Below are 15056 nucleotides of genomic sequence, written 5' to 3' on the forward strand. Positions count from 1 at the left end.
TGTTTATCCTGTAGACAACCTATTTATCTTGTAGACAATCAGGCCTATTTTGCTACAGTAAAATAAAAGCTTAAAAAAAAAAAAAAACCCCAACCAACTCTACACTTGATACATAATGTCCATGGGGAAGTCCTGGCAGAGTGTGAGGGAAACCAAAGCTGCCGGATAGTACTGGCTGCTGCCTGTCATTTAGAAGGTGTCCTGCTTCTGAGGTTGAACTCAAAAGTGCAAAAGAAAACAAAACTTTAAAAATCAAACCTAGAATTCAACTTTGTATGTTGAGATTCGGTTTTATTTATGCTACTAGCTAAGTAAAAAGCATACATATTGTGTCTGTGGTACAGTCAATACATTTGCAACTTTTCTACGTAAATTCTCTATACAAAGTCACTGCCAATTGATATGATCATTGATGGCAAAGGGCTTAGAATAACCAAAAGGTATAAAAAGTTTGCAGTCTTGCCCCAAGATACAAAAACTGAATTTTAAACAATGTCATAACATACATGATTTAAACAGTATACGAAAAAAAAGTCACACATCAAATCAAGTACAAAAATATCCAAACTACCTATTATGAACTGTAATGTTTCCATTATTCTGCACAGTATTTAACATAGAATTTAGCAGTTTCCAAAATACTCACTTTTAGTTTAAGCATTGCCACCTTTGCAGAACAGTGAGATATTAGGTGGAGTGACACTGCTTTTAGTGTTTTTAAAAATACAAAACCTTTCCTTATGAATTCATGAAGGAAAGAAATTCCTCTTCTAGGCTACTTAGTGACCAACCTTATGCCTAGAAATAGAGAAGAATACATCTACTGTATAACAGGGCAAGAGTATTTCTTGATAAACAGTTATCCAACAGGGATAACAAATGTTAATTTTAAATGGTATTTCTTTGTGGGATAATTGTAAGGAATTCTCAATATACACACAGATTAGTGTTTTGCCTTGGCAAAAATAAAACTGAAGTTGCAAGACCATCTGAATTGAAACCATCTTCACTAGTTTAACTTGCAAAAAAATATTTTGGATAAAAGGTTATAATACATTACTATCTTATTTTTTAAACACAGAGTGAAGTTGCTCTTGGTAAAATTAACTCACCCACATGGCACAATATTTGGAGTAAAGTATGTTCAACAATAACAACTCGCACACAAAATAACATAGGTGAATTAACTTTGAGAACTTCTCTCCTTTAAAATCAGCAATATTGAATTTATTCTGTAGAATAACACATGTATCAATGTTCTGCATATAAAAGACTCTAAGACATTTTAAAGGGCTAAATTTTCCAGCACTGGAATGATTCCTTCATACATAACTGGTGAGGATTTAATAAGAATGTGTTTTTCCTGATCTTCAAGCTCTGAGCCATGCCTGAAAAGTTCTAAATAGGAAAAAAAAAATTGTTTTAATCCAGTTTCTGTCTGCTAGGAGCAAGGCAGCAAACACACTTTTCAACCCTTTATGAAAAGATAAAGCAGAACAAAAGTGAAATATATCTTCGGATTATAAACAGGATTGTATCTTATAGTCCAACATCCTGACAACGTTAAGGGCCCCGACAGTGAAAGACCTCAGTCTAAAGGCTGTGGGTCGGCAATAGGCATGGTGTGAAGCACTTCATCTAAGAGCTGGAGGGCCCGGTGTAAGTGAATCTCGATCCAGCAAGGCGTTTCTTTGATGCTTTGTCTTGGGTAATCCGGTCCCCAGCCTTTCACAAAACTCATCCTGAGTATGCACAAGCGACGAAGGTCATCAACGCCAATGCCGGCAGCCGCTGACAAACCTAATGGAGAAGATTTGGAAGACGTCAGAGGGACAGGCTGGTATCTTCCATCCTCCCTACACCTTATTAATAAAGTGACCAACCAGCTTTCTTTACTTCATGCTCCCCAGCATATAACTTCTCTGTCAAAGTGCCAAGAAGTACGTGTAGATCTACACTTTATCAACAGGGACTGAAAACTTTCGGTTAAGACAATTCACATTCCACATGAGTCTTCTAGCTATGAGCAATTATAAAATAAGTTACCACAATCCACCAACACCCCACCTATTTTTCTCTTTAGAAGGAGAGGTGAAGGGTAAAAAAAAAAAAAAAAACAAAAAAAAAAACAACTTGTTTTTAAGAGGCAGCACATGTCCACAGATTGGTTCTAAGAACCTTACTGTCTGTTTGAACAGCCTCATTCAAAGTAAGACCTGACTAACCGTGAGACAGTTAATAGTCCTGGTTCCACTAAGGATTTCTTGGATGACCCAGAGGATGTCTGTCTCTTAAGTTCACAGTGTCACAGAGATACCGTGCCATTACTCAATGGGGGCAGTAGTTAAGAATGAGAAACTTAATAACAGCTCTGGATTCTTTAGTAAAAGTATGTTTATAACATCAAAACTAGCAAATTAATGGTTTAGATGCTCCAATTATTTAAAAAGCCAATTCTCTAACTGGATATGTCTTATCTACCTCTACACTGTAAACTCCTGAACATAAGTCACAAAGGAGATTCTGCAGCTAATTTTCCAGTCAGAACATACAGTCATATAGTCAATCTCCACTCATCACTATCACAGTGAATCTAATGGGAGGCGTCTGCATGTGCTGTAGAGAAACCTGCAGGGCCACTGCAGTTTTCTTAGCCAGTGTGATTTGCTTACCACACTGAAGAGGTTAAGAACAGGGGTTGAATGAATCACTAGTTATGCCTTCAGACGTGGAAGATGGGTGCCACGTGTTTCCATCATAAAAGTCTATAGTCAGGAGTTTAACTCTGCAGTAAAAAATTCCCCATCAGTGTGAAACCTGGCACACAGTTCAATTTTACCCTAAAATTAAAAAAAAGTCTACAAGTTATCAAAATACCACCCTCACTTAGTTTTCTCTCCATGCTTAGCATACTTAAAAAAAAACTTGGAGAGGTACCTAATTCTGAAATTGAAATATGCTTTCCTTCTAGAATAAAGCCAAGCACGTCAGTGATTACAACCCACCCTTGCTGGTGAGGTAAGAATTAAAAACATCAACAACAACAACAACAAAATAACAGGAGACTGAGCAATATAATCTAATAACCCCCTTTGTCCTTTATCCCATATTCCCTTTTTGATACAGAAAGAATGAAAGTAGGGTCCTAGACAAAGGGCAACTATTACAGAACAGTTTTTTAGTTCAAAATGTTATTATCCCAGTAAAAAAAGTAGTTTAGTTTTCTATTATTGCCTAAAGTAACTAAGCAACTGAGTGAACCAAGATAAAATACCAACTATTACACTTTAAGACAAAAAACTGAAAGCATACTTACTGATGGCTGGAGCTATTCCACCTACTGATCCGGGGCCAGGGATGTTTCCCGCCACAGCTGCTGCCTGGGCGGCGGCTGCAGCCTGTGCGGTGGCCGCCTGCTGCTGCATCTGACGGTGACACTGACGCAAGTCAAAGACCTTGAAACAAAGAGCATTAAGTTCAATGCTAGGAGTCCATCAGAAATGCTGCCACCGCACATCAAAAACCAATGCATGATTTATTTAAAATTCATAGTTCCACGCAGCTCTAAGAAAAGAATTAATTTAAAAATCTAAGTTTTTATGTAGAGTCTAACTAGTGGTTAGAGAAGGGGACTGGAGCTCAGCACAAGGCACAGTTCACTATCAGCAGAGGAGTTCTGGCTGCCACAGGCCTCTGTGGCCTTTATCTAATTCAATGTGAGTCAGTCATTGTCCCTATGAAAAAACCCCACCCTTTATTCTTTATTCATAACCAAATTGCTGAGAGTGCTCTTCAGGCTGAATTGATGGTCTTGGACACATGCCAACTTCTTTATCATTCTAGCTATTTGGAAAAGTGTAATAAATGGCACTGTCACTATTTAAGAAAGCATCTATACTTTTTAGAGATGTATACTTTAGTACATAGGAGCAAAGTAACACAGTATCTAGGACTTGTTTCGAAATAGTTAAGAAATAAGGGCACCTAGGTGGCTCAGTCAGTTAAACATCCAACTCTTGGTTTCTGCTCAGGTTGTATTCAGGGTTCTGAGATCAAGCCCCGCACTGGGCTCTGTGCTCAGCGTGGAGTCTACCTGGCCCTCTTCCTTGGCTCCTCCCCGCACCCCTACCCCCACTCTCTCTTCTCTCTCACTCATTAATAAAAAAATTTTTTTAATACTTAAGAAATAAAGAAAAAAAGGATGGATCAAACAAATGTAAAATTGTAACAGCTACTGAATCTCAGTGATGGATATACAGGATTTCACTAAACTAGTTTCTCCACTTTTCTGTATGTTGAAAAGTGCTCATAATTTTAAAAAAAAGTTTAGCTCTGAATCATATCACTAATATCTGCTAATTACATGGGCTAAGATTATTAATCTCTCTGGAGCCTCAATTTTCTTATCTATAAAATGGGAGTGCTAAGTGTACATGCTTTTTCACAGAGTTGTAGTAATACACAGTAAGCTGTCAATAAATGCAACCTAGTATTTTGGTATCAGCCTCCCCTGAATCATTTACCTTTCAGGACAACAAGGAGTTCGTAAGTAATTTCAGGGTTATTTACCAGCCACACCAAGGGCACCAAGGGCTGGTATACTGAGGAAGGGACTGAAACTTTTATCCTTATCCTCATGAAAGTACTGACATGCTCTTTAAGTAAGCAATAAGTTATGAATGACAAATCATACCATCTTTTTTCTAGGAAAAAAACAACTTCCCAAAATAATATATTTGATTTTTTAAAAAGCACTGAAAGGGATTTCTGGGTGGCACAGTTGGTTAAGTGTCCAACTCTTGCTTTCGGCTCAGGTTGTGATCTTGGGGGCGTGAGCCCTGTGTCAGGCTCTGAGCTCAGTGGGGAGTCTGCTTGAGATTCTCTCTCTCCCTCTCCCTCTGCCTTTCCCACTCGTGATCTATCTCTAAAAAAATAAATAAATCTTCTTTTAAAAAAAGCACTGAAATATTAACAAGCAGAGTGGTCATCTACAAAAGCCACAGGAAACAAGACAGAGTGGAAACAGGCTGCTCAACACAAACTTTTTATATTATTTTAATTTCTGAACCATGTGACTATATTCCTTATTCAGAGAGTACATTAAATTATTTTAAAAATCCTCTTAGTAAATGAAATCTTGCCATTTGCGACAACGTGGATGGAACTAGAGGGTATTATGCTGAGCGAAATAAGTTAATCGGAGAAGGACAACTATCATATGACCTCCCTGATATGAGGAAGTGGAGATGCAATGTGTGGGGTTTGGGGGGTAGGAAAAGAATAAATGAAACAAGATGGGATCGGGAGGAAGACAAACCATAAGAGACTCTTAATGTCACAAAACAAACTGAGGGTTGCTGGGGGGAGGGGGTTAGGGAGAGGGTGGTTGGGTTATGGGCATTGGGGAGGGTTATGTGCTATGGTGAGTGCTGTGAAGTGTGTAAACCTGGCAATTCACAGACCTGTACGCCTGTGGCTAATAATACATTATATGTTTATTAAAAATTTTTTTTAAATTTTTTTAAAAAGTGAAGGAACAAACAAACAAAAATCCTCTTAGTATACACAAAACCCAGTATGAGCAAGCACAATTATCTTTAACCAAAAAAAAAAAGAAGAAGAAGAATCATCATCATCAAAGAATGCATAACATGCTGCTTTATCAGATCAAGAAGAAGAAGTCTGGAACCCAAACCACTAATTTTCTGATTGTCTTTAATCATGGTACTTGGTATTAAGAAGTAAGAACACAGAACTATCCTTTCTAAATTGCAATTCATATTCTTATTTACTTATTTCTCTATTCAACGTCGATCTTCCAGCATCAATGAAGGACAAAACTTACACTATCTCATTCTCTGAAGAGGTATGAATTTGTCAAATATATAGGTGTTACCCTGCCAAACTATAGTTCAAAAAGACTGCAGGACAGAAAGCATAAGAGTCGGGTCTGAAAATCAGAAATTTCACAATGCCCAGAACAGGAAGCATTATTTTTTCAAGATTTCCCAAGAGTCCATTAGACTCTGAACTCTTCCACTGGGCTATGACCTCTCAGAAGGCATTACACCCAAACAGTACAAAGCAGGAACTCAAATATCTGAAAAGCCAAACAGTTCTACAACCACCTTTTTTTTTAAAGAAGGAAATTAATAAACTTTCTATTTTAGAGCAGTTTTAGGTTCAAGCTAAAACTGAGCAGAAAGTAGAGAGAGCTCTGTCCCCACTCAAGAACAATGTCCCCTGGCACAGCGATACATTTGTTCATTTGTCCTAATTGATGAACCCACACAGACACATCACCACCCAAGGTCATAGTTTACATTAGGTTTCACTCTTGATTTTACATATAGATATGTATCTCCAATACTGTAGTACCATAAAGAGTAGTGTCAATGCCCTAAAAAATCCTCTGTGCTCTGCCTATTTATCCTTCCCTCCTTTCTTATCCCTGGAAACCACTGATCTTACTGTCTTCATAGTTTTGCCTTTCCAAGATGTCATATAGTTGTGTTTTACATTTAGGTCTTTACAACCACTTTTAAAAAATTGTTTTAACCGGGGCGCCTGCATGGCTCAGTCGTCAAGTGTGTCTGCCTTTGGCTCGGGTCATGATCCCAGGGTCCTGGGGTCAGGCCCCGCATTGGGCTCCCTGCTCGGCGGGAGGCCTGCTTCTCCCTCTCCCACTCCCCCTGCTTGTGTTACCTCTCTCGCTGGGTCTCTGTCAAATAAATAAATAAAATCTTTAAAAAAAATTGTTTTAGGGGCGCCTGGGTGGCTCAGTGGGTTAAAGCCTCTGCCTTTGGCTCAGGTCATGATCTCAGGGTCCTGGGATCGAGCCCCGCATCGGGCTCTCTGCTCAGCAGGGAGCCTGCTTCCCTTCCTCTCTCTCTCTCTCTGCCCACCTCTCTGCCTACTTGTGATCTCTGCCTGTCAAATAAATAAATAAAATCTTTAAAAAAAATTGTTTTAATCATCACTAACCAAGTATGGTACCTATGTAATCTTACTCTCTGGGAACAGGGAATATAACTAACTTACAAATTCCTAGGGTTCAAATATGCTCTCAACATACCCCCACTCCCCACCATGAATAACCAATAGATCTTCACACATCGATTCCTTACAATATGTTGTAAACAATCACAATTATGAATGTCTTAGCCTAAATCTAGGCTAATGCCAGCTACAATTATAGTAGCCACAAAAATGAAATTTTAAAATATTATCACTTTTATCTGCAGATGTAGAAATTATTTGTTAAGCACCTCAGCAAATCCTTCCACAGTGGATTATTTATGTAATTAAAGCACTCGAACCAGAAAATTTATAATTACTGGCTATACTGCTAAGTGAAACCTGGGTCGCCTCTCTATATATATCTGACCCATTAAACCATAACAGGTTTTATCTGTTATACCGGATGGTAAAATGAAGGCTATCACTAAAATGCAATCATCTTCCTTTCAGAATCTGACTCAGTTGTTGGTAAAGACAATTCAAAGGAACCAAAGGTTTAAATATTCTTTTGCACTCAGATCCAAAAGATATTTCTTCCTTTCTTTCTTTCTTGTTTGGTTTTGTTGTTGTTGTTGAAGATTTTATTTATTTGAGAGAGAGAGAGAGAGAGAGAGAGAGAACATGAGTGGGAGGGAGGGGCAGAGGGAGAGTGACAAGCAGATCCCTCGCTGAGCACAAAGTCAAACGTGGAACACGTGACCTGAGCTGAAGGCAGACAACTTAACTAAGCCATGCAGGCACTTCCCAAAAGACATTTCTGATCACCATTCCTGACTTAATCACTTTCATTTATTTAAGCATGTTTCCTATGGTTACTCTCATGTAAGTTTATTACAAACCTATTACTTAACCCAGGTTAGTGTCTTATAAAGCTCAATGTGAACATCTTCAGGATACTGTCTTTCAACCAGTCAAAATTTTGGCATTTTGCAAATATAAGGCTTAATTACAATACTCTCAGTTTAAATCAACACAAAAAACTAGAAACCCAGAAAGAGAAACGGGTAACTGGTGTTGGTATATTGGGCATTTGAACGTAAGACTGCATTAAGAATTTAAGCAGTTACTGGACCTGGAGGTAAGAATCACAATATATGGTAGAGAATCAATTTAATCAATCCGAAGGTTATTGGGATTATAATAACCTTCAACCTAGCCTACCCATGGTTTAGAAGCATCCCCTAACATGTATGTGTTCAAAAATAAACCTGACTCAGCATCAGAGAAATGTAAATCAAAAACCAGCACAATGACTCACACCCACTAGGATGAGTAACATCAATAAGACAGATAATAACAACTGTTGATGAGACTGCAAACTGAAACCTTCCCACACTGCTGATCAGAATGTTAAGCCACTTTAGAAAACAGTTTGGCAGTCCCTCAAAATGCTCAAGTTACCTCATAATCTAGCAATTCCACTCCTAGGTATATATCCAAGAGAAATGAAAACATACATTCACATAAAAACTTGTACACACTAAAGTTCATAGTAGTATTATTCATAATATAGCCAAAAAGTGGAAACTCTTATCTATCAACTGACAAATGGATAACAAGATGTGGTATATGGAATATTACTCAGCCATTAAAAAAATGAGGTACAGATACATGCCATGTGGATGAAGCTTGAAAATACTATGCCTAGTGAAAGAAGTCACGTAAGAACACACTGTATTAACTCATTTATACAAAATGTTCTGAATAGGCAAATCTATAGAGAAAAAAAGTAGATGAGTGGTTGCCTAGTGCTGAGGGAAATTGGGGGGGAGGGGGCGTTGACGAATGACAGCTAAAGGGTACACAGTTCCTTTCCAGAGTGATAAAATGTTTGAAAATTGATTGTGATGAGGGTTGCATAACTCTGAATATATTTTTAAAAATCACTGAATTGTAAAATTTAAATGGGTGAATTACATGGTATGTGAATTGTATCTCAATATCTCAATAAAGCTGTTAAAAAACCTGACTACCCAGTAGTAAGCACCATAAAACAAAACAGATCTTACTTTTGAAAGCAAAACAGCAAGGCCCCTCAGAATTCAAACATTTGCTTCACGTAAAGCTCATAAAATGCCATTTCATTACATCAGATTTTCATGAATGTAAGGGGACTATGACATCATGAAAGATGAAGGGGAAAAAATTAACATCTTAGTAGAACACCCCCCCCCCAAATTTAGTTCTAGCTTCTTGGTTCATAAAATAAAAGAATGGTTCTTCAAAGCTTTGTTTTCTTCATTTTAATTAAAAAGAAAAAAATATGTTTGTATGTGCATGTTTAGGGATTAAGGGGAGGTATATTCCCAACGTGAGGGTACTACTCCTTCCAGAAGTTCATGTTATCTGAATATAATTCATCTATTATCTCTGGTGGTAATACAACTTAAATAGCACTATACAGATCCTTTCGTTACTACCGCCTAAAAAATTCACAAATGAAGAAAATGCCAATGGTTAAGACTTAGCGTGTATCTGCATCTCTTTCTTTCTGGCTAGTAAGATTCTTCTGAACAATAATAATATGCTTGGTAGACAAATAATTCTTTTTAAACCTAAAACCGTTATTATGACAAAAACAGTATGCTGTTTTTTACTCCACTAAAGTGTCCCACAAGATATTTATTGTTCATGGCAAAAGCCTGAGATTACTATAAAAATCTACCCATGACAGTGTTTTATCAAGTGATTTTATGTCTCATACCTCAGGAGCTTTTCAAGAGCCATCAGTACCAAAATAGAGATGTTACATTTATTTGAAAATCCTTGAAATTACTTATACAAAATTTCACATTTTTAAACTCAAATGTTTTAAATATGACCCTACATCAAATAAATTCGTAACTACCATCTGACACATAGTATATAATCAACACTCTGGTTCTTTATCCATTCACTGTAAATTACACAATCCAGAGATTTCCAAGTCAAGATGGATGAGTAGGTATGCATGAACAGCTTCTTTCTCTGCTAAGAGCACAAAGGATAGAAAAACTATTACAAGTATATATCCTTCAAGCCAATGGTAAAATTCACATGGAATTTTCACATGGAAAGAGCAGTCAATAGCCAAAAGAATCCTGAGAAAGGACAAAGTTGGAAAACTCACACTTCCAATTTCAAACCTTACCACAAAGCTACAGTAGAGCAGTACTGTCATAAGAAGATATACATACAGATAGATAGATATAGATATAAACATATAGATATATATGATCAGTGAAACAGAATTGATAGCACAGAAGTAAAAGTAACCTTTACATTCAAGGTCAACTGAATTTCAACAAAGGTGTCAAGATAACTCACAAGGGAAAGAATAGTTTTCAACAAATGGTTGCCAGAACAACTGGATATTCTCATTCAAATGAATAAAGCTGGATCCCTTCCTTATATCGTACCCACAAATTAACTCAAAATGGAGCACAGACCTAAATTAAAGACCTAAGCTATAAAATGCTTAGAAGAAAACATAAGAGTAAATCTTCAGGGGCGCCTGGGTGGCTCAGTGGGTTAGGCCTCTGCCTTCAGCTCGGGTCACGATCTCAGGGTCCTGGGATCAAGCCCCGTGTCTGGCTCTCTGCTCGGCAGGTAGCCTGCTTCCCTTCCTCTCTCTCACCTGCCTTTCTGCCTACTTGTGATCTCTCTCTGTCAAATAAATAAATAAAAATCTTTAAAAATTAAAAAAAAAAAAGAAAATCTTCATGACCTTGGATTAGGCAATGGTTTTTTACAAAAGACACCAAAAGCAAAAGTGACCAAAGAATAGCTAAGTTGGACTACACCAAAATTAAAAATTTTCATGCTGCAAACCATACCATCAAGAAAGTGAAATGAAGGACAAGCCAAAGAATGGCAGAAAATATGCATAAATCATGTATCTGATAAGGGACTAATACCCAAAATATATAAAGAACTCTTACAACTCAATAATAAAATGACAACCCAATTTAAAAATGGGCAAAAGATCTGAATAGATATTTCTCCAGAAAAGATATACAAATGGTCAATAAACACATGAAAAGATGTTCAATATTATTAGCCATTAGGGCACATTAAAACCACAATGAGATGCTGCCTCACATCCACTAAGACAGCTAAAATAAAAAAGAAAACAACAAGTGTTGATGAGAGTACAGAGAAACTGAAACTCTCATATATACGTTGCTGGAAATGGTGGAAATGTAAGATGGCATATAACCACTTGGGAAAACAGTCTAGCAGCCCATCAAAATGTTCAACACAGAATCAACCCTATGATCCAGCAAATCCACTCCTACATACATATCCAAGAAAAGGAAAACAAACATCTACCTAAAATCCTATATATGAATGTTCAGAGCAGCATTATTCATAAGAGCCAAAAAGTGGAAATAATCCATGTGTCCACCTACTGATGATGGATAAACAAAATCTACAGTGGAGAGCAGGAACTAAAAATAGGAGGTACTTGGGGTACCAAGACCAAAAAAAGATGTAGAGGTTAGTAATTCAACTTCTTATAGTAATCTGGGAAAAGACAACAAACCAGGCTCTTTGAGGGCTACAACTGGGTACCTGCCCATGAATTAAGTGCTAGTAAAACACTCTGACAGCTAATTTGGAAAATGCACCTAGGAATAAAATTTTTGCCCATGGCAGAGCTAAGCATCAGAAACCTATGTAATAGGAATTAGGCCCTGTGCATACCTGGGGATTGGAACTCAATTTCCTCATGGGACAAAATTCCTCTACCTCCTAAATATAAGAACTGGTTCTGAGATGTGGATCCCAGGGTGCCAGACTAAGGCAAAACTGCCCTATAGGGAAAAGCAATAACAGGGAGGAAAAAAATTAAAAATAAAATGAATTAATTCTCTCAAGGCAAATTTGCCAACCAACATAAAATAGACTGCAAAGCATACAAGGAAATCCAACACTACTTAAAAATAACAATAAAGCACGAATAACTAAAATTCCTTGGGGAAAAATTGGAAAATGCAAATGAAGATAATTCCACCTCCCAGAGACAATTCCTGGTAAGACATCATGTACACGATTCTAGACTTGCAGGTATATATGTAAATGAATACAAATATCCTTGATATTATTTCTTTCATAAAAATAAGATCACATTCTATATATTGTTTAACAATCAACATTTCCACATCATAAATATCCTATCAATAAATGTATTTTAGTATTTTCTTGTTCTATTCTATTCCATTGTTCTAACAGATCAACACTATAAAGATTCTCTATTGTCAAGACTTTCAACAGGGAATTACTGTTAATTTTGTTAAGTGTCATAAACAGCACTGTGATTATGTCTTTTAGAAATATTTACCAATTAGTCACTCACACGAGAATATTTTATGAATGAACTAATATAACATTTGGAATTGGCTTTAAATTACTGGAAGAAAAAGGTACAGTGATAAACACAAAACAGACTGATACAATGCTGATGACTGCTGAAGCTGGATGGTGAGTACATGAGGATTTGTTATTTTCTCCATACTTGATATATTTCAAAGTTGTTTTAGGAAAAAAGATCCCTATATTCTTTAACTGAATGGCAGTAACTGAAAATGAGAGTTTGTTGTTGTGAGGCCATCAAGCAATTCCATTTCTGTATATGCTCTATGACTATATTATTTGTACATTAAGCAATTTCCTGGGAATAAGTGACGAGTTACAGTTAATTTCACTATTTTACAATGGCCAAAATGAAGATGCTTAGAATAACTGTAAAAAATCTGAAATTAAAAATACATTTAGGCTTTTTAAATCCAACTACCTTTCTTTCAAAAGCAGTGTATGTTATAAATTAAAATTGAAATGAGTTGAATAAATGATAAACACCTCAGGCTTAATATACAAAATGATAACAAATAAAACTCAATATACAAAATGACATTTAAAAATTGGTATTGAAGAATTTTTCATTTCTCAAATTCTTAATTTGAACAGTTATTAATTTTAGAATTCTCCTCCGTATAATCCTGAAGACTGGCTAAGATAAATTTCTAGAGTCTGATTTTTACCTATTATGTATCAAAGGAATACAAATTTGAAGATTTCACTCAAAATTTTTAAGAGCCTGTGTATTACTCTAAAACATTTAACAAATTTATTAATAAAACAATAGGGCATGAATACAACCATAAAACTAGATATAGCCAATCATGTCAATATATGCCCCAGGAAATGTGTTTTATACACAAACATAATTTCTGATTATTTAACACATTAAAAAGACATTTTTCTTCTCCTCCCACCTCCATCTCAATTTTTTAAACAACAAATAGAGCTTTCTAAGTCAAAAATGTTTGAGTAAAACTGCAACTAACCTTTATGTATGCACTTGGGTAGATCTTATGAACAGCATCTCCAGGTGCACGCCCAGCTTCTCTGTCTAAGTAGTAACTCTGAACAAAGACTGCATGGTCGCTAAGGCACCTGACCCAAACATCACCTTCACCTTTACATTCCAACTGCACACCTTTGCCTATGTGCAACCTTAGGAAGAAAAAGGAAATTACATTTTGTTTTGGAAGTATTTAAAGATAAGTTTTAGTTCAGATTATACAGCATACCAAATATGTATTTTTTTAAATAAAAGATGTTATATAACACCATTACTGAAAGATACCCATTGTTAACATTTTTGTGTACTTCCTTTTTCAATATCTCACTCATAAAAAATAACGATGAGCATATATATAATGCTTACTATGTACCAAATATTTAATATAAATTCTCACTGAACCTTCACAATTTAATAAGGTAAATACTATTATTCCCATTTTATAAATGATGAAACTAAGGCATATAAAAGCTTATAGCTACACTGCCCAAATCAACAGCTACTAGCTACATGTGCTCATTTAAATTACAGAATTCAGTTAATCACGAGTCATATTTTAAGTTCTCAACAGACATATTTTAATGTAGCTAGTGGCTACTGCAGTGAACAGCACAGATATAAACTATTTCCTTCATCACAGAAAATTCTATCAGACAGTACTGGCTTAGAGAGTAAGTAATCTGCCAAAGTCACATAGCTAGTGATAGAGCTATGATTATGTACTTAAGCACACACACACTTCCTTAAAGATCTGAGATCTTATAGTACCAAAAACTATGCATATTTTCCTGTAATATTTCATCTTAAGCCTTTACATTTGCCATATAAACTTTCAATTAACACTTTAATACATACAAAAATGAAAGTTCATCAAAATTTACTTAACCATTTCCCTATTTTTATTTTTCCAACATTATAGATAATACTTGCAGAAATACGTCCTCATTTTACATTTCCTCTCAAAAGATTTGTAGAAATAATGTAACAGAAAATAAACAAATTGGTTTCAAACTGGATACCAAAAGGTCTATTACTGTTCAAAATATAAAAACATCACTAACTTAAACAAAAGACCATTTTTATCATATTTTAAATAACATCTGTAATTACAATGCAATGCTTATGAATTCTGAATTTTCAAGATGACCTTTATCTACATTCAAAAATCTTATAAATGTACACAGAAAAATATAACTTTGAATAAATGACAAGGTACCATGTTCAAGTTTTAAAATAACTAACTAAACACTCAACAATACCTTGCTCTCTCAATGGCTTCTGTCCTGTGAACATTGGAGAGTTGACCCAAGCAAAAGCGATCTCCTCCAGAAGGGTCCACATATCCATCAACAGTAACAATAGGGCAGCTTGAAGGAACCTTAAATGTCTCTCCTACTTGAACATCCATTTCAAAGTAAGCGATGGAACACCAATACTCAGGAGCTACAGGAGGTAAACAGGAGAGAACACCTACCCATGTAAGATAGATATATGGCATTCATGTTCATTCCCTAAGACAAAGCTTTTCCTAAAAGAAAGGGTGAAGGAAGGGGAGAGGCACCTGAAAAGCACCCAAGAGAATTTGATCAAAATGACAATCCATTAAAAAGTAGGCACTTCCATGTCTTCCATTTTTTAGCTCAGTACCTGAGCATTCTTGAAACTCTAGTCATTTTTAATGGTTCTTACC

The 15056-nt window shown here is 36.0% G+C and overlaps 1 protein-coding gene across 1 annotated transcript in view; it reads right to left on the reverse strand.

Moving 5' to 3' along the window:
* Positions 1 to 260: 260 nt before the first annotated feature.
* The window catches only part of SMAD4 (SMAD family member 4), a 36278-nt gene continuing 21482 nt past the window's right edge, over positions 261 to 15056 (reverse strand). The window contains exons 8-11 of the mRNA XM_080821736.1: positions 14626 to 14809; positions 13350 to 13518; positions 3317 to 3455; positions 261 to 1800 (exon numbers count right to left, since the gene is read on the reverse strand). Coding sequence (XP_080677862.1) covers positions 1589 to 1800; positions 3317 to 3455; positions 13350 to 13518; positions 14626 to 14809 — 704 coding nt within the window. The 3' untranslated portion in view covers positions 261 to 1588. The remainder of the gene's footprint in view (positions 1801 to 3316; positions 3456 to 13349; positions 13519 to 14625; positions 14810 to 15056) is intronic.

Source organism: Martes martes, assembly GCF_963455335.1.
Source record: "Martes martes genome assembly, chromosome: 13".
In the NCBI taxonomy this organism is placed as follows: Eukaryota; Metazoa; Chordata; class Mammalia; order Carnivora; family Mustelidae; genus Martes; species Martes martes.